This window comes from Talaromyces rugulosus, chromosome I (assembly GCF_013368755.1).
Source record: "Talaromyces rugulosus chromosome I, complete sequence".
In the NCBI taxonomy this organism is placed as follows: Eukaryota; Fungi; Ascomycota; class Eurotiomycetes; order Eurotiales; family Trichocomaceae; genus Talaromyces; species Talaromyces rugulosus.
Genome location: NC_049561.1, coordinates 4,375,599 through 4,394,097, shown reverse-complemented (window position 1 = coordinate 4,394,097; position 18,499 = coordinate 4,375,599). Strand labels below are relative to the sequence as shown.

Here is an 18,499-nt window from a genome sequence, read left to right as displayed (position 1 = left end):
CGGCGGGGTCATTTGAATGGGCTCTAATAACTTCAAGTCTCATATATTACAACAGCCGCCACTTCTCAATTATTTAAACCTATCAGTGCTGAGATTTAACGAGGTTCAGAAAATTACAGGGGTGTATTGCGCTGAAAAGCCACCGTGCAAGGCTGGCGACCATAGACTGCCAGTAAAATGCAGCCACACAGCCCCTTTGGCTGTGCCGCATTGTTATACCGACGTAGAAAAACCAACTCCAGGGTATTGCTGCCTAGAGTAGATTCAGCCTACAGGATCAGCCTCGTAAGTGACTGAATATCGCGATATAGAGAGCCTACTGACTGGATATCTGAAGTTGTGAATCTTTTGGTCAAATTGAGTTGATTTTATCTATTATTTTTTTTTCATCTGTTTATCTTTTAAATGCTTGCATTTCAATGTTTATGAGCACTCAACAGGGTTCGTGAAACTTAAATTTTAGTTGATTGGAATTCTGGTTCTTTTTCAAATACCATCGGTGCACCGACGAGTTACGATGAATTTATTGAGTCTTAAGTTGTCCCAATCTAGTAATAACTGACGAGGAGTTCGTGAACCTAACGGAAGAAGCCTATGGTTCTACAAATAATAAATTCTTCTTAACTTGCACGAAACAATATATTTTGTAGTGTATAAATTTTGCATAATTAAATTAATCCGCAGGAGCATGCTTCCAGATGTCAGGTTGGTGCTTTACACTCCCAGCTGGGGTTGTCGAATGGCTTCGGTCTAAGCGTATCTCCCCGAGAATACAATCGCTCATACCGTTATTTAGTGCAGCAGTTAATTCTAGCTAGCGGGCTTTTTCAGGATTAGCCTGAATGGCCATATTATATCTGCCAGCTAGTAATTTGGAAATAGACATGACAGCGGGATGCATGACAGCATCACTGATATCGAGCCGGTCTCTGCTGGTGCGGGTTTGAGTGTCTCGGCATTTGGTACATAGAGTAAATATGGCTAATAAACATTTGAAAACAGTAAATGTAATTCAGTTGACGGTATTGACAATCGATATTGCCACATGTGATCTGTTGGATTTGTTCTGTGCTCGTCGGACCTATTAATACACGCTTCTCTGGAAACCATGTTAAGTTCAACGTAGATGCGAATAAATATTCACCAGGGGTGGCACCTTGCGAAATTTCTAATTTTGCATATAATAATACTATATAGGCTCTTAGTGACCACGACAAATTTCCGAATCAGGAAGCTACCGGAAACGGAAATCAGGAACCAGCCACGAATCTTATATCCTCTTCAATGTTTATTTATCGGTTTTTTTAAGCTCAACAAAATAAAGAAAGCCAACTCGAACAATATTAATAATACTAGGCACCAGTTTACTTGGATGACCCGGACCAAAGCCTCAGCCCGGCATCCAACAGCCCCCAGAAACGGCAGTACTCTCTCCGCACTCCGTGCCTGTCTCAATAACTGTCAAAGGGCAAATTTCGAGGCATTTGAAACACCAATCCCGGGCCATGAGTTGTAAACTTATAATTAACGAGTGACCGTAGGATCATTGCCAAGAGCCCGGACTCTTCGCTAATTGGGCCCGGACGCTGAGCAAATCCCGCAAACAAGAGGGACAAGCACGTTACCGGCGATCGATAAGCTGATAGTGTCACCTCGTCGCCCCCTTTAGTGGGCCAAATGCCCCATATCGATAAAGCGCGCCGGGGAGACTAACAGGCTTCGCGTTGGCGGCCGCCCCGTGCGATCATAACCCCCGCCCCTTTTCAGTTTTTGGTTTTAATTCTTCATCTTCTCTTGTTCGAGAGAGAAGGAAGAACAAACGACAACTCCGTCTGAATTGCTACACCTTGCCATGGAAAGTTCCGAGGCGAGGATAGAAAGTGATACACCCGGAGAACCGTTGATAGCACGCAACTCCGAAGACGCACAAGCCTCCGACCAAGTAAGCAGCCTGCAGGTCCTTTTCTCCCCGTGGCATCTTTGCTAACCCCGAGCGCAGCATTCTAGAACATTTCGGTACGATTATCTCCGCGACTTTGGTGACGAATTCAAAGCTCATTGACCATTTTCACCAGCCATCATAACGGATACAAATCGAGGCAACAACATCGTGAGTCCAGAAAAAAAAAAACAATGTGATATTATGGGCCGGGCTAAATTAGCCGTGCTTTCAAGGAGGTTTCTTTTCGCAAATCCGAGGCCTAGTGACCAACGCTGCCGATAATTCATATCAATATGTCTCGCCGGAAGAACAATATGAGCCCTCATTTCGGGATCAAAACCTGCAGCCGAGCCCGCGGCCCTTGAAATGGATCTTGCAAACGGTCGCTTCAAACATGAAACTGGTTCTATCGCTGACGATAGTCCCCGTCGCGCTGGTTATCGGCGTCATGAAAATCCACCCTGCTGCGGCGTTTTCTCTCAATTTGGCAGCTGTTATTCCTCTATCCGTAGCCTTGACAATAGCTACCGAATCTTTGGCGCGCGACTTGGGACCTACTGCCGGTGCGTTGCTGAATATCAGCTGCGGTAATCTGGCCGAGATCATCATCTTGTGAGTTTGCATCCTTATCAATTGATGGCTTGGTCTTTGCAAAATACTAATACAGTGTAGGATGTGAGTTCATTCCAATACAAGAGGAAAAATGTAAGAGAGCAAACCCTAATTATCGCAGGACTGCCCTATCAGAGGGACACGTGCGCATTGTCCAGGCATCTCTTCTTGGATCGCTTCTGGTCAATCTACTCTTGGTCCTCGGACTCTCGCTGGTCGTAGCCGGCCTGGCTTATAAGGAGCAAACTTACGACGACACATCAGCTCAATTATTCATCGGCCAATTAAATTTGACCGTCTTCAGTTTTATCCTGCCTGTGAGTTGACTTCCCGATGTCCCTCGGCTTTGGTGGATCTCGTCCGACTAATGACTCAAAAAGACTGCATTCTACGGTGCTATGAGCAAGGTCCATGATGCCGATAACGCGTCGCTTGCCTTTAGTCGCGCAGTCTCTGTGATTTTGTTGATCGTTTATGGGTTTTATTTGGTTATGCATTTAAAATCCCATGACTCCCGGCCCGATGATCTCCTAGAGAAAGGCGGAAATGACCAAGATGGGCTAGAACGGGCATCTGAAGGTGGGAAGCAATCGGCCTTGTTGGCATCCATGGTTGTTTTTGTCATGCTAATGAGAAAAAAACTAAAGATGGAGTCGAGCTACCGTCCCTATCCCGGTCCGGCCACCGCGTGAGATGGAAATCGAACAGTTACAGCGGCCCTGCGCCCTTCGACTACCGTCAAATGCTTGTTAAGCCGGCAGCATCGCCCTTTTCTCATGTCCGGCATAGTTTTGACCACGACCGTCAATGGGCACCCAATGCTAGCTACACGAATGATAACTTGGATAATAATAGCAATGAAGACGGAGAACAACTACCAGTTCACTCATCATCATGGTTGAGCCGCTCCTGCGCAATCGCAGTTCTATGCGCTTCTACCTTTGTTATCGGAATATGTGCGGACACAGTGGTAGCAAGCTTTCGCACACTGAACGAGCGTGGCACGTTGCGAGAGTCATTTGTCGGCCTGATCATTTTACCGGTTGCAGGAAATATCGCAGAAGTCATCACTTCGGCCATGGTAGCTTCAAAAGGCGAGATCGACCTCGCTATTAATGTTGCTGTTGGATCCGCTATTCAGATCGGTGTACTGGTCACTCCTCTCACAGTGCTTGCTGGGTGGGCCATGCGAAAGGATATGAGCCTTCATTTCAATGGCTTTGAGACAGTGGCGATTGTTGCGGCTTCCTTGATGGTGAGTTTCCTGCTTGTAAGAGGCAAAGCGAATCATTTTGAGGGAGTCGTCTTGATCGCTGCCTATGCGGCAGTATCGTAAGTTCCCCCAATAATTTTTTAACGTGTTGCTAGTCACTGACTTGCCCTGGGATAGAATCGGAGCGTTGCTGCTGCCAGACTCGCCATGATACAATCGTGCTGCAGGGAACCATTTGTGCCTCTAAAAAGTCCGAGTTTCAGAGCACTTTATCTGTGTCGAAGCTATTCTTCTCCACATTATTGTAAAACTGCTTGTACATATTGTGAACAACACGATTGCTCACGCTTTACTTTCACTAAACTTTTTTTCCTCCCTTTCTTCCCACTGTGAGAAACAAGTCAAATCTATAAGTCTTTCAGAGTGATGTAGCATGGCAACTGTGCTGCCTTAGACTGCTAAGGGTTTAGCTATATTGACATCTGGATGCACACAAAACCGTTCAAATGTTGGAACGTTGATAATTTTAATCCGTTCGATGTTTTAGACATCTGAATAATCTTCATGCTTATGAAACAGGCTGACATGGCTTAATATTAAACACTTCAGTATCGGCATATAGTAGGTGGTAATCAAATGTTGTCATGGGGCACTTTCCTAATACAGTGATGTTTTCAGATCCTCGTGGGAAAGAGACCTGCACTCAGGCCTTAGACCAACCAACATGACTAGCCGTTCCACTAGTTGACATTTTATTATATTAACACGAGGTTATGTCAATCAACTGTTACGTTGTGAACCATGTGGAAAGTATGTACTGACACAAAAATCGCTAAAAGTAAAATATACTAGTTAACACATGCTTCTAGAATAAAATCAATGTTAATGACGTACCAGTTGACGTTGAAGAATGCATCCAAAAATAGAATGTTTATCCAATCAAAATGAAACGAACCCACTACGGCTGCAACCGCTTACCACGCTTTGGCTTAGAAAGTTGACCAGTTTCCAAAAAGGAAAATGGAGAAGAAGTAGTGGGGGCTAGCTCTAGATACCAGAGAAAAAATGACCACTGCTCTTCAGAGCAGAGGGTGGCTTCAATTGCTTTTTTTTTTTCCCTTCCCTCTTTCTTTTTCTAAATGAAGAGGCAGTTTTCCTCCAGATAAAAAACATGGAAACCCAAGAGCCAGCAAACAGTGCTGAACGCTAGCCATACAATTCATCTGCATAGGACTCCATACTTTCACTCTTCAGCCATCTTGAGATTAACAACTAGCGCATTGTTTTAAAGTCTATCTCAATGGACCCCTCACTTTCACTCATCTGGCAGTTGCCCAGGGGGTTCACTGGGCTGGGTTTCTGTCATCCAATGATGGCTTCCATCGTAGCGCCTTTTTGAATAAATTGATTTTACGTCAAACGGGGCTATTCATAGTCAGCACGTAGAAAAGTAATTTTGACGTCGCCAAACGTACTAGAAAAGCCCATCTAGCATGTAGATCCTCGGTGCATTACAGTCTATTACGGTAATACGCACTGACGGCACTATGCAATGCTACGTCGCCGATAAATAGTTTGCTACTGAGGTAAATAATTTTATACTTTATCTCTAATACCAGAATGGTCTGCTTAGCCTACCTGTCCATGAGCTTATTTAAATACTGCTGGCCTCCCCGCTGGGAATCGGATCTATTCCCTACCCTCTAACAAATCTCAATAGGTGTTCACATTTATTTAGCCAAAAATGCATTTCCAAACTTCAACACTTCTGAAGCTTCTTCCCCTACTCCAACTAGGGTGGGCTTCCCCAACGCTGAAAACAAGAAATTCCTCCAGCTGTGCTCCGGGATATTATGTGCCCAACATCGGCAATTTCGACCTCCAGCTTCCAATTGGTAGCGATGGAAAACCCCAGACTGTATCCGGCTCTGACCTGACAGGCTGCGATGGATTCCAAGATCCAGATTGGTTCTACTGGGACGCCGACACAAAATCCATCGTCATGAAAGCACCGCCCAGCTCTTCTGACTGCGTCAAAACAACGAACAGCAAACATTGCCGCACAGAATTCCGCGAGACGAACCCCAAGAGCTGGTCTGCAAGCGGCACCAACAAGATGACCGTTTCGTTGACTGTAGTCACAGCCGATGATGGAAGCCATGGCACCGTTATTGGACAGGTCTTTTCGGCCGAGTACTCCAAACCGGTCGCTGAGCTTTACTATAGTCCCTCTGGTGATATCTACATCGGCGTCGAGCAGTCAACTGATGGCGGAGACAGCGATTTCACCCAAGTCGGAAATGTCCCTCAGGGAACCGCATTCACGTATGAGCTCAGTTATTCTGATGACAACTTGACCGTCTCCTTGAACGGGGGAGATGCCCAGAGCTTCGAGACAAGTCAGCTCGATAACCCAGACAGCTATTTCAAGTTTGGCGATTATAACCAAGGAGAGGATGTCGACAGCCAAGTAGACGTGACTTCGATTGATGTTGTACACAATTAGTGTGAGTGGGAAGGAAATTTCAAATTTCACTTTGTATATTCTTAAATGATACTACAGCATTTGAACAAACTATGTACAGTCAAACTATTGGTACTCATTATCCTAATAAAACGAGTCTTCGTTTTACCCAATTGTCTTTTCTTTGTTGGAGAGCCGGTGGCTGAAATATAACGTATAGACTGATGAAATGGGTATATAAATTATATATAGGTAGGGAATAAAATCAAATTCTACCTGAGGCTCCGGAAAAAGGCGGTTTATTGGTAGCGGGGCTATTCTATTGCCGAGGAGAGCCGACATCGACTCGATATGGTTGACCAACACATCATGTGAAAATGAGTCAATCTTAACATAAAATGAGAGAATAATATTTTTGTTTAATTTCTCCCAGCAACTATTTATCACCTAAAGAAGAAGCCATGACATACTCACAGCTACCGCTCCCCGAGGGTATTACCTCTCGCCAAATCGATCTTTCGTCATTTGGCCATCTCTCTTTCCATATCCTTGAAGCTGGATCCCCATCGAATCCTCTTATTTTATTGCTTCATGGATTTCCGATGCTAGCCTACTCATGGCGAAGAATTATGCTCCCACTGGCAAATGCTGGATACTATGTAGTCGCACCGGACCAACGAGGATATGGTCGGACAACCGGGTGGGATGTGCGGCCGTATACTGAAGTCGACTTGCACACCTTCTCAACAACTATATTTGTCCGAGACATGCTTGCTGTAGTTTCTGCTTTGGGCTTTACAAAGGTGAAATGTGTGGTGGGTATCGATGCAGGTGGTGTAACGGCCGGCGGTTGTGCAGTTATTCGGCCAGACGTATTTGAAAGTGTGATGTTGCTGACCCATCCATTCAACGGATCACCAACACTGCCCTTTGGTGTTGCGAATAGAGAGAAGCAGGTTGAGACCAATGACGCCGCTGCCGTTGGTCAGAAGACGGGCTCGCCATCAATCCACGAACAGCTTGCAGCGCTTGGTCGGAAGCATTATAAGTGGTACTATTCTACACCGGATGCAAACGCCGAGATGACAAGTCCAACAACTCCGGGAGGCTTAAATAGCTTCTTGCGTGGGTATTTCTATGTCAAATCCGCATCTTGGGCAGGCAATAGCCCTCATCCATTGGAAGGAGGATGGACGGCCTCCGAACTTGTCAAGCTCCCTTACTACTACATCATGCCTCTAGAAGCAACGATGCCGGAATCAATCCACAAGCTCATGGCAAATGAAGCAGAAGAAGCCGTGGAGTTATCAAAGGAATGGCTGTCAGACGAAGACATTGAGGTGTATGCATCCGAGTATAGCCGTACCACATTCGCGGGTGGCTTGAATTGGTATCGAGCATACACAGATGGAAAGTTTAAGCGAGGCATGGATGTTTTTGCTGGGCTGAAAATAAAGATCCCTTGTGCATTCATTGCTGGAGACAAAGATTGGGGCACATACCAGGAGCCAGGCACTATAGAAAAGATGCGTGATGGTACGTTTTGTGAAGATTTTCGATTCTTCAAGATGGTGAAAAATGCAGGGCACTGGATTCAGCAGGAAAAACCGAAAGAAGTCATTGAGGGCATTTTGAGTCTTGTGAAGAGTCTCGAATGATGTTTTTATCTCTCACTAAACACCGAGATTGCTCATTAACTAGGTTTACCTATTTTGCAGTTTATGTCCTTCGCTTTATATCAATCAATACTCGAGCCGATAGAGAATTATTATATTCGATGTTAACGCGTTCTCTCGATAAGACCTAGTAGAACTCTTGTATAATTCAAAACTGCCTCAACGCTCATTTTGCCACGTATAACGTCCCAATGAGAACAGATCAATGAGAAAGCGTCTAAAAGTCACTCTTTATAACGAGTCTTCATACTTTGAGTAGAAAACACCAAACTAATAACGATGATAAAAGGGTAACTCCAGCAAGGAAATAAGTAATCTATCATCTGATTTATTTTCGCTATTGAGTATTATGATCACTTGACCTAAGCGATAATATTATGACAAAGTCTGTGCCTTTCAGATGTTGAGTAAGGTGATAAATACGATTTTAGGTTAGCGTAATCTACGTTTTTATAATTCCATCTGATTTCCGTTTCCCTCTTTCTGAAAGCCAAAATTTACAGAATACTAACGACCAGGAACATGGAGTATTGCTTTTAAATCGTTACAAGATATGTTTGAACACTCCATATGCTGTTGATATGGTCTTAAATTAAGGATTTATTGGCGTAGAGAGGAAATATATAGCATACAAAACATAACAACAACAAATGAGATAATGGTATCAACTGCTATGAGAGCGATGTATAGCCCGAATACCGTTTGTACCCATCACCTCGACAACATGATCCGAAACATGAGTCACCTGGTAAGTGTCATACTGATAAGTTATTGTTTATAATAGAGATATACAGAGAAGGGAACATACCATAATATGACGCACTAGTCGTGACAGGGGTTCCTTGCAAAGTCCTTTGACGTTGTAGGGGCTTATATCTAGGGAGAATGAACTCATACGTCAATGAATACCCTAGAGCTTGTTCTGAGAGTCTTTTTTACCCGAAATGTAAACTCCCACTTTTTGTTTCATAGTTTTGGATCGCCTCCTCATACGAGGGGGGCGAGCCTCTGCGAAACAAGCGCATTTTTAACACGGCCTTGTCAAGTTTGTTCATGGTGGGTGATAGTTAGAAAGGAAAAGTTTTGAAACCGTAGTGGAAGATATCTGGTCTATTTCAATGAAATCTGAATGAGTCATACTTTGCTCGGATGAGGTTTGACGAGAATTGGGTTGTGAACAGACAAAAAAGGCACCGCATTGATCATCCGTTTGACACAGTCACCGATTAAGTTTGGTTTTCGGAAAAAGTCATAATGATTAGTGTGCGCATATTTTTGTGTTACTGTATTTTGTTGAGAATTATATTGAAAAGGTGACTGGACAGTTTGTTGGCCTGTAACATAGCACAAAAGTCTGCCTGACAGGGGTTTGTACCCATTCTCATCGGGTACAAACCTTTCACCACAGTCATGTTTGGCACAAGCTGCTCTCCTACTCTATCTTATTTCCACGAATAAAAGGTCAAGTTTGACAAACCCGCTTCTGCAGTGACAACTAGATTTGAGACGAAAGCAAATCTAGAGCGGGCCACCGGAATTCCCACATTTGCATATAGAAGCAAAACAGAGTTTTTTTATGTTCTTTCTTCTTTAGTATATCACTCTCAAGATGGAACGTTCCTTTTTCTCTCTCCTTTGCCTAGACTGATTTTAGGCCAATATTCCTTAGTGTTAGCGATTCGCTGTTTTAACATTTTGTTATTCACAGTGTTGTCATCTGAATATACGTCAACTCTCCAGGGGTCTTTGAAGTAATATAGGGAGGGATATCCATCAGTTTCCTAAATTTATTTCATATTTAAGTCTACGTGGCGTGCATAAGCTGTAATTAGTTAAATGGTGATTTAGCCAGTAGAGGATTGACTTCCTTTTGGCCGAAAACGAAGTCACACATACTTGTGTAATGCTGTGTGGGCAAAATCTCACTTGCCTTTCATGAACGTTATATTATTTGAAATTCAATATTTGAGGGAATTATTACTATTATTTTAAATTATTTCATTGGGTTCTGCCCTGGGAAGATCCGCAACATGTTATAAACACCATCTTAGTTGACCTTAGATAGTAAAATTAATTGATGTCGAGTATAAATTGCACGGAGAGCAAACGGTTGTACTTAAATATACATGTGGGGGATTTGAAACTATTTATTGCATTATTGATCCTATTTATTATCTCTCTGCTCTATAAAAGCACAGTCTCTAAACATAGTGATATGATTGTCTAGAATTAGGATTGATTGAAGTTGTGACACGTGTAGATGATACGCCAATTGATATAACTGACATCAAGAATATAAATTCAACCTATAGGTGGATATTTATGAGGAACTTTTATGCAGCTGCATGCATAGGCTATCAACTAATGCTTGATTTATAGAGCCTAATCTACTTGACCAGGATGTTACATGTGTGGAATGAAGTATTTATAGACATAGATATTAAGAGCGCCCAGGAGAGCATTTTCATAGACAAAACCGTAATATTGAAATTCATGAAGTGTATATCTTGATATCCTTGTCACTAAAACATTTGGATTTGTGGTAGACGTTTGGGCTGCTATATTCTTTATTCCAAATATGTCTGATATGGGATTCTATAGTAGTATGTAGATCTATACTTGCTATGTAGTAGGAAGTAATCTTATCGCTTCCTACCCGATATAACCGGAATGTTGTAGAATATGTAACAGATCGAGAAAACCGTTGATGGTGCCGATCAGTTTCTCCCTATATTCGATAACGATCTTCTCACTGAAGTAACGCAGATCTTATTATAATATATTGGTCCAATTATATATGTATAGATAGATCGATATAGATACATCACTAGTGCTGTAATATGAGTATATAACGCTGCAACTGTTATAGAGGAAATCGGCGATATACATATGTTTAGTCATCCCTCATTGATCATGTCTCAGATCACTAGAAGCCCCCTATCCTTAACATATCATGGATCGTTATATACCCCCTGCCGACACGACTTCTATGTAACTTCGTATTTCCCATACAAGCTAGGTGGACGGCGTGTTTCGGTTCCAACTGAGCACCGAAACCTTAAACTTGTGCTGGAACCAAGTATTCGACTTTTGAGTAACGTTAGTACTACAGTAAAACCTAGGATTAAGCATATAATTCTGACACTGAATTCTTATGTTTAATGTGAGGATATGCTTAAGGTCGGGTGTTTTATATATATATATATTTTCATATAGAAACCATGAAAACCACACCTACTGAGGTCAAATTAATTCAATATAAAACCACACAACCCATAAAAACCACCCAAATTGACGAGACTGCCGCCTGCAGGTCTTATATCAGTTTTTCCTTTTAATCTACCATGGCCACGATGGTGTAGTCAGTTAAGCCTGTGCGAATAACCTCATCTTTACCTCCAATTAATACGTTGTAATTCTGACTGGGATAAATGAGGCTTCAAGTGGTACTCTACGCGCAGAGCAGCTTTCTATACATTGGCAATGGTTTTTTGCTGCTTTTTATCGACTTTGTCGACTATCTTAACGTTCTAAAATTCCTTCCTTACATGCAAAAATTGACTTTGTATGCCCCTATATTAAGCATATTTGTATGGGAAATCAATTTTGACACGGTGTTCTTATGCTTAATGTAAGGTTATGCTTAATGTAAGGTTATGCTTAATCCAGGTAATGCTTAATCCTAGGTTTTACTGTACTGTATAGCTCTAGCTTAGACTCTTTTGTGGCCCTACTCAGGAAGTTCAATAATAAAAATTTCTCACGGCCAGGCTGACCAGAATTTGTAGTGTACACCGCATGAGGCTAGTCCAAACTCTAAAAGAAAATAGAAAATAAACAGGCACGGCTCAGCTTAGCAGAATATGCCTATGGTCTCGTGCAGTCTCCATAGCCGGGACCATGGAGCCATCGGGAAAGGCGCAGGACTATGGCCAGGCACTAGAATCCAGTTTTCTTCCAACATATTATTTTTAGCTTGCAAGGCTCAGGGTCTGGCGCCACGCTGGATGCTCCGGCCTCCGAAACCTTCAGCCATGGGTTCTTAGGTCGACAGAACAAGAAGGTCGTGGCTGAGGCCCACTTGGCTTTTAGTCGTTGCTTATTGCCAATAATATTGAAGTTAATAGCATTGGAGCCACTTTAAAAAAGCCGATTTTCTGACAGAGAAGTGGATCTACTCCGTAATCTCGCGATCGTACGGAGTTTCCCCGTGGCACGGACAATCCTTTCCGCAATAATGTCAGCGGCAAAGGGTTTGATCATGTACATAACTCTGTTGTATGCTAATAATAGTAATACGTAATAATGCCAAATACGAGACTAGTACGCCATTTCTCAGGTGTTGCTTTTTCTACAAACTCATCTAGGGTAGGGCCAACAGATCAGCCACTGGTATCCATAACTTATTCCTCAAAAAAGGTATTAAAAAGAAGGTATATATATAGCCTAATTAGTGAAAACAACTTATTATGTAGATTCTCCTTCCCTCTTGTCGATTCATTCATTACTACTCGTGCGTTTTCTCCGTCTCGTTAAATGCCTCTTGGCTAGCGCCTGTCCCAGACAACTTGGCTGCGACAACATTGTCGAGCTTTTCGTCAACCGGAACAGAGAACAGGGCAGCGATAACAGCGATGCCTCCAAATGCAATACTAGCCAGGAATACGGTCTGGAAAGACTGCGAGTAAGCCGTTTTGACCGCATCGGTCACGACAACAATGATATTGTCGGTAATGCCGGGGACAGAGCTCAGATCACCGCTGCTGACATTTTCAAGAAGATCAACCAGGGAGGATTTTGGTAGACCCGCATCAAGAGCTGCCGCCGAAACATCACGGGGTAGGTTAGTGGTGAGACGGTTCTGGAGAATAGCAATATAGATTGCGGCTGTGGGAAAGAATTATATGTTAGCATGGCTCCAACGCTTGAAGCGCGCTGAAAAGAAAGAACCTACTGGCAATAGTTCCGGCAACTTGCTTTGCCGATCCGAGGAATCCACTCGCAAGACCAATATCCTCCGGCTTGCAGTACAGAGGACACATGATCAACGTGATGAGTTCGAGGTAGCCCACACCAAAGCCGCCAATTGCCGTGAACTAGATCATATAAACGTTAGCACTATCTAGCCATGAAAACATTTGCAAGTCCATACCGCAATGCCGAGCGATTGCCGGTTTTGGTTTACTGCGGCCAAAGCCCCGGAAAAGGCGGTGATGATGACCGTCGAGGCGATGAGTTGGTATTTCGAGTGGCCTAGGGGCTTCATCAAGATACCGGCAGCAATTTCACCAACAATAACACCAGTACCAGTGGAGATCTGCGCATGCATGATTAGAGCTAGTGCCTTGTGGAGCGTATTCAGCGCTTTAGGTACATACCGAAAGCCAACCGGTTTTGATCGCATCAGTTGTGAATAAAGCTTGAATAGCTTCAGGCCATAGAAGACTAGATCAGTGTTAGATAAATCTGGCGCATATATGAGACAGGGACTGCGAACCTCATTGAAAAGTACACCATGTTACCGACCAAGGCGGAGCAGACGGTGGCGGTGTAACCACGGTTCTTGAGCAAGGACATTGGTAGGAGTGGTTGTTCAAGGGGGACAAAGATTTCTATACTCTATTAGTATGTGGTGATATCTTCAGCGCCAGATAATAACGGGGAACGCGTACCGTAAATCACAAATGCGATTAGCGAAACGAAACCGACAACCAAAACTCCAACGACGTGTCCAGAATTCCATGGATACGAAGAACCACCCCAAGCTTCGATATGCGTTAGCGCGACAATCTAGAGCTAAGAAGTAACGAATCCTTACAAAGACCAAGTAGGACCAGGATAAGACCAGCAGCATACAAAACAAATCCAAGATAGTCGAACTTCTTCAAGGCGTTTAACTTGGAGTCGCCCTTGTGCTTCACATTCCAGCCTGGAGGGAAATAGCAAAACGCAAACAAGATGACGGAGAGACCGCATGTGATGATGTTCAAGTAGTAGGTCCAGCGCCAGGATTTTTCGGTGTTAGCGATAAATTTTTGCGCGATAATACCACCGAACGCAGCGAAAGGGAACGTAGTGATAAAAATAGCTGCATTAACCAGAGGACGCGCTTTGTTAGGCACCAGTTCGGCGATAACGAAGGTGAAGGTCAACTGCACAGCTGCAGCGAGACCGCAAAGTGCGCTCCCACCGATCACAGTTGGGACATTCTTGGCCGTTGCGCAGACAATGGCTCCGATCAGGCCCAGGAATTGACCGCCAATCAAGAAGTATCTGCGGCCAAAGATGTCGCCAAAACGGCCAACCAGTAAGACCGCGACCTGGGAAAGATAACAACGTCAGTGTACATTAGCGACATTGTAAGGAAAGAAGCTCATACACCTGAAATGAGGGTAAACATAGTAGTAATCATGTTGTAACTGGGGTCTGGGCCAAGATCGGCATTGATGGCGGTCAAACTGTTAACCTATCAAGGGATCAGCTATCCTATCGCTTTTTTTGAACGCGTTCGAGGGATTGAATCAAGTACCGGCAAGACGAAGCCTAGGTACAAACTAATCGCCATAAGGCACACAGCGACTAGCGACCCAATGAAGTTTATGCTGCGATAGTACCCATCTGGCAGGTGGTCAAGATCCAGAGCCTGTGGCGAGGTAGACATCGTGGGACTGGGGGGAACTGGGCCGTCCTCGACTGTCCGTGACGATTTGAAGTCTGCCATAATGCGAGAAATGAGTGACAGGCCAGTCAGACTTGCAGTCGTGCGTGAACGAGTGAAGCATCAAACAGCCATGAGAGGGAATAATAAAGGGATGCAAATTCTCAACGCCTACCACGTTACGCCCATGTGGCTGGTACAGAAATGAGACTAAGGACTTGGCAATCAAGTTTCATACGTACCTTTCAATGTTTATGCAAGAAATGCCGGCTGGCGTGCCACGCGAGATCCCAAGTTTGGGAGGAACGAATGGCCACTTTCTACTGGGCACGCATGAATCATGCAGCCTAGTCCACTGCTGATTTGCGTGCCAGAGCCGAATGGTGGCGAGACAGCCGTCAATAATTACAAACTCATTTGGTAGCTTCTCCGATGTACCAGGTCGGAGCAGTCGGCAAGAATAGGACATGAAGTACGGAATACGTAGCAATAGTCGGCGGCCAACCCGAGCGGGGCAATGGGTCCTGCAGAGTTACATGCATGGCTGGCTGATTATTTAACATTTTTAGTTTTTTTACATTTCTAGCGCTGACCACTCAACGCCAGGGGCCACCTGCTCGGCTCAAGTCCGTCTCTCGAAGTTGGCTGGGTCGCCAATCAGCTGGGGTTGTACTTATTGCGATCGCTGCCCACTAAATTGATATCTGGAATCGTGGGTCTCTTAATCGACCCCCATAGAACGCGCTTGTGGAAAACATCCGGAAGTTTAATCACCATTGTAAAAATCAGTGGACACAACTCAAGTGCTCCTCTTGGATCAAGGCGCAAGGGAGGATGCATGTCGTTTAATAAGATTTATTATTGTTTCTGGACCTTAGAACCACCCAAGATATCATATGTTTCAATCCATGGGCAAGGATTGAGAGAACGCGTCAGGCAGATGCGGGAGGATATTAGGGTTAGGGTTAGGGCTACTATAATAAATTGCGAAACAGCTACGGAATGATCCTTGCCTTGCGGACCCGGTCAAATGCACCGTGCCATGATGTCGCCGTATCCATCTCCTCATAAAACCCTAGCGCCCTAGCGCGGCCGAGATCAAAAGGCCGGTCAAAGTCCATCAGGCGTAGAGTGCCCATTCTGGAGCCGGTGTTATGTGTGCTCCTGTAGATGATGTCCTCCTGGAGTCCCTTGCTGCGGCACAGGGCCTGGAATTCACCCCAATGGCGATCTATGTACTCGGTCGGGTGAATGCTAGAATCATTTGGCCCTACGCCTTCCAATCCAAAGTACGCAGCCAACGCTGGCCAACGCTGGGACCACGCAACTGGGGTTGCACTGTCAGCAATATTGAAGGCACAGGTGTGGACCTTGTCTCGTGGTTTCAACGACGCGAAGATGCAAAAGCGAGCAATGATATCCTGGTTCGAGTCGGTCGAAAGCAAACGCCACCCAGTTTCGTTTCCTGGAAACGAAACACGAGCGCCCTCTCCTTCAATAGCACGATACAGGCTCAAGTAGATGCCCATTGTTTGAGCCATGCAGTTTGCATTACCAAAGGGCGCGACGCCAACCTAGTAGGGAGGGTGAGAAAGATATGGTGAAGTGACACGCGTAGGGTGACATACGATGACATCGGGACGGACTTCACACCACGACCATGTCTTGCCTGCAGAGAGTTCATGCAGAAGATCTACCTGGTGATAGTAGAAGAGATCCTTGGCATATTCGGGGCCAACCCGAGGAAGGTCCTCTTTTAGTGGGACTTGTCCCCGGAAAGGGAATTTATCTAACAGGTAAACACCATATGCCTGAGATCATCCGAAGTACAGTTAGCGAAGTTCCGTATTCAACGGCGCATAAGGTACAGGGATTACCTACCTTGGTGCCTGTAATCAGAGTGACAAATGATAGTTTGGAGGAAAGAGTATCAAGGCTCTGCACAGCTGCCCGGAGCATTTCCTTATTAAGACGGCATTCTTCCGGGGCACTGTCGCTAGCCCGATATGCTGTTTATCATTTTGCGTTAATGATTGCCCCAACCTGGAAAACCGTGTGCGGAGAAGGATCGGTCTGGTGATCTTACCAGCGTAATATACATGACTGACAGTCTCAACGGAAGGAATCTTTTCAGTCAGTGTTCTTGCTAGGGACCCGTCGTCGCCGATCAAAAGATCGACCCCAGAAACGATATTCAGTCGATCGTCGGCGGGCCACTTAGCATCGTGGGGAGTGAATGGCCGATTCGCAACAGCGGTGATCGTTGTAAATGTTCTAGTTGAAGGATAGCCAGACAGTAACTGGTTGACGAGGGCCCATCCATTGATTCCTGAACAGCCAAAAACAACGGCATGATGCCCGCCTTGTTGGTTTGGGGTCTCTGCCATGGGGGAAGAGAATATCCAATAATATTGAAGCTCGGAAAGGGGCTGGTATGATTTGTGATTGTGAGTTATTCCCAAAATGATGAGGACTTGGTCTGTGTACTGTGTACGAGGTTGCAGGAGTGAAAAGAACCGTACTCTCTGCCATTCGGTTGGCGAAAAGATAGCGCTGTCATCCAAGTAAAACTTTTTTGTTTTCCCGGGGCAATCATAACCTGTTTTGTCTAAACGAATGATAGTGCACACTACAGACGCTGTGCTAGCGTGCCACTCTGATACTTCCTAGTCTCCTAAATTAAGGGCAATGCACTATTGCGTACTCAGTAGCGTACACTACTACACTCCATACATGGGGAGTGCTCGGAATTTTGGAGACCCCGTTGCCCACAGCATTCCGGATCCCTCGTTCAAAAACACGCCCGTATCGTAATAATAATACCAATCGGTTCGCTCACTATGATCATAAATGATAGCGAAATTTTTGAGATGGGTTCGCTTAGAATCAGAATCCACTCTATGATTTTCGTAGGCTGATCACCCATAGGGAGTCAACTCGCCGAAGCCTGAGACTAGAAATATTTAAGGAAGGTCCTGCGCTGATGACGGGGCTTCATCTAGGCCAATGGGTATCTCGATCTCTGGCCCAGTACGTAGTCCTCGTAACGAATCCACGATCTTACAGAGCAAGCTGTGCTCAAAAGTGGACTAAACCTCCTAAATGGCTGCCCTCGGTGGGTTTGTTGGGTTCCTGTGATAGGCTGGATCTGGCTCTGGCTCTGCCGTTTCCAGTCTTGTACTCAAAACGGAATTGAAGTTCAGCTGCTGCATGCAGCATTTATTAGCGAATTTAACTTCCGTAGCCTCCGAGGACCCGAAGGCTAGTAAGGACAGCCCAGCCAGAGCCAACAAAACTAAACTGCTAGCGTTCCCAAGTCTCACCCATTGTAGCGGTTCCACTAACTTTACGGAGTATGAAGTGCCTGCAGTGGGGTTGCTGCTGCCCCCTAACTTTTAAGATCCTAGTGACTTGGGATTCTTCCAGTTTAAACCCTGGAACAGAGTTTGCACTCTGCAGGCATGTTGTAATGAGTAAATGAAGGTTGTAGGCTGAGCTGCTCCATACGAAGACTGTAACCAACTTATTATTGGAACTTCTCCGCACTGTAAATCATGAACGAGCCAGCGAACAAGTTCCTGAATTTTTGATTTCCTGCACAACACGCTCATTTTGAAGGTCACTGGAGCGATCTATCACTGTTGATAGCACTGCAGGACCATTAACACGACATTTTTTCTATTAATATTTATCTCCCCCTCCTCTGCCTCTAGAATATGTTTATATAGGCTGAGGCCTAAAATGTCGTATGCGGGCTTCAATATTTGGTATACATTTTGCCTGAATACATCGGCTCTCTCTCTCTTACCTGCCTTTTTCAAAGCACCATTCGTTTTCATAAGGGGACATCAACCTTACTTGAGCTTCTTTATTCTCCTGATTCTGAAACCAAAAATCAAGACAACGGTGCGCCAGGGAGATTCTCCAGGAAAGG

The 18,499-nt window shown here is 44.7% G+C and overlaps 4 protein-coding genes across 4 annotated transcripts; 2 read left to right on the top strand and 2 right to left on the bottom strand.

The window, feature by feature from the left end:
* Nucleotides 1–1,852: 1,852 nt before the first annotated feature.
* Nucleotides 1,853–3,978, top strand: TRUGW13939_01477 (uncharacterized protein; the record flags this gene model as incomplete). Its single annotated transcript, XM_035484677.1, has 8 exons — nucleotides 1,853–1,942; nucleotides 2,000–2,016; nucleotides 2,076–2,110; nucleotides 2,176–2,554; nucleotides 2,676–2,871; nucleotides 2,935–3,133; nucleotides 3,202–3,886; nucleotides 3,945–3,978. 8 exons carry the CDS (start codon nucleotides 1,853–1,855, stop codon nucleotides 3,976–3,978), a joined length of 1,635 nt encoding a protein of 544 aa, XP_035340570.1.
* Nucleotides 3,979–5,511: 1,533 nt separating this feature from the next.
* On the top strand, nucleotides 5,512–7,889 carry TRUGW13939_01476 (uncharacterized protein; the record flags this gene model as incomplete). Its single annotated transcript, XM_035484676.1, has 2 exons — nucleotides 5,512–6,272; nucleotides 6,665–7,889. 2 exons carry the CDS (start codon nucleotides 5,512–5,514, stop codon nucleotides 7,887–7,889), a joined length of 1,986 nt encoding a protein of 661 aa, XP_035340569.1.
* Nucleotides 7,890–12,414: 4,525 nt separating this feature from the next.
* Nucleotides 12,415–14,628, bottom strand: TRUGW13939_01475 (uncharacterized protein; the record flags this gene model as incomplete). Its single annotated transcript, XM_035484675.1, has 9 exons — nucleotides 12,415–12,794; nucleotides 12,862–13,003; nucleotides 13,060–13,224; nucleotides 13,286–13,352; nucleotides 13,405–13,519; nucleotides 13,580–13,672; nucleotides 13,726–14,227; nucleotides 14,287–14,373; nucleotides 14,437–14,628. The coding sequence occupies 9 exons, from the start codon at nucleotides 14,626–14,628 to the stop codon at nucleotides 12,415–12,417; spliced, it is 1,743 nt and encodes a 580-aa protein (XP_035340568.1).
* Nucleotides 14,629–15,560: 932 nt separating this feature from the next.
* TRUGW13939_01474 (uncharacterized protein) lies at nucleotides 15,561–16,952 on the bottom strand (the record flags this gene model as incomplete). The annotated part of the gene is made up of 4 exons (XM_035484674.1): nucleotides 15,561–16,139; nucleotides 16,194–16,376; nucleotides 16,447–16,574; nucleotides 16,652–16,952. The coding sequence occupies 4 exons, from the start codon at nucleotides 16,950–16,952 to the stop codon at nucleotides 15,561–15,563; spliced, it is 1,191 nt and encodes a 396-aa protein (XP_035340567.1).
* Nucleotides 16,953–18,499: the final 1,547 nt, after the last annotated feature.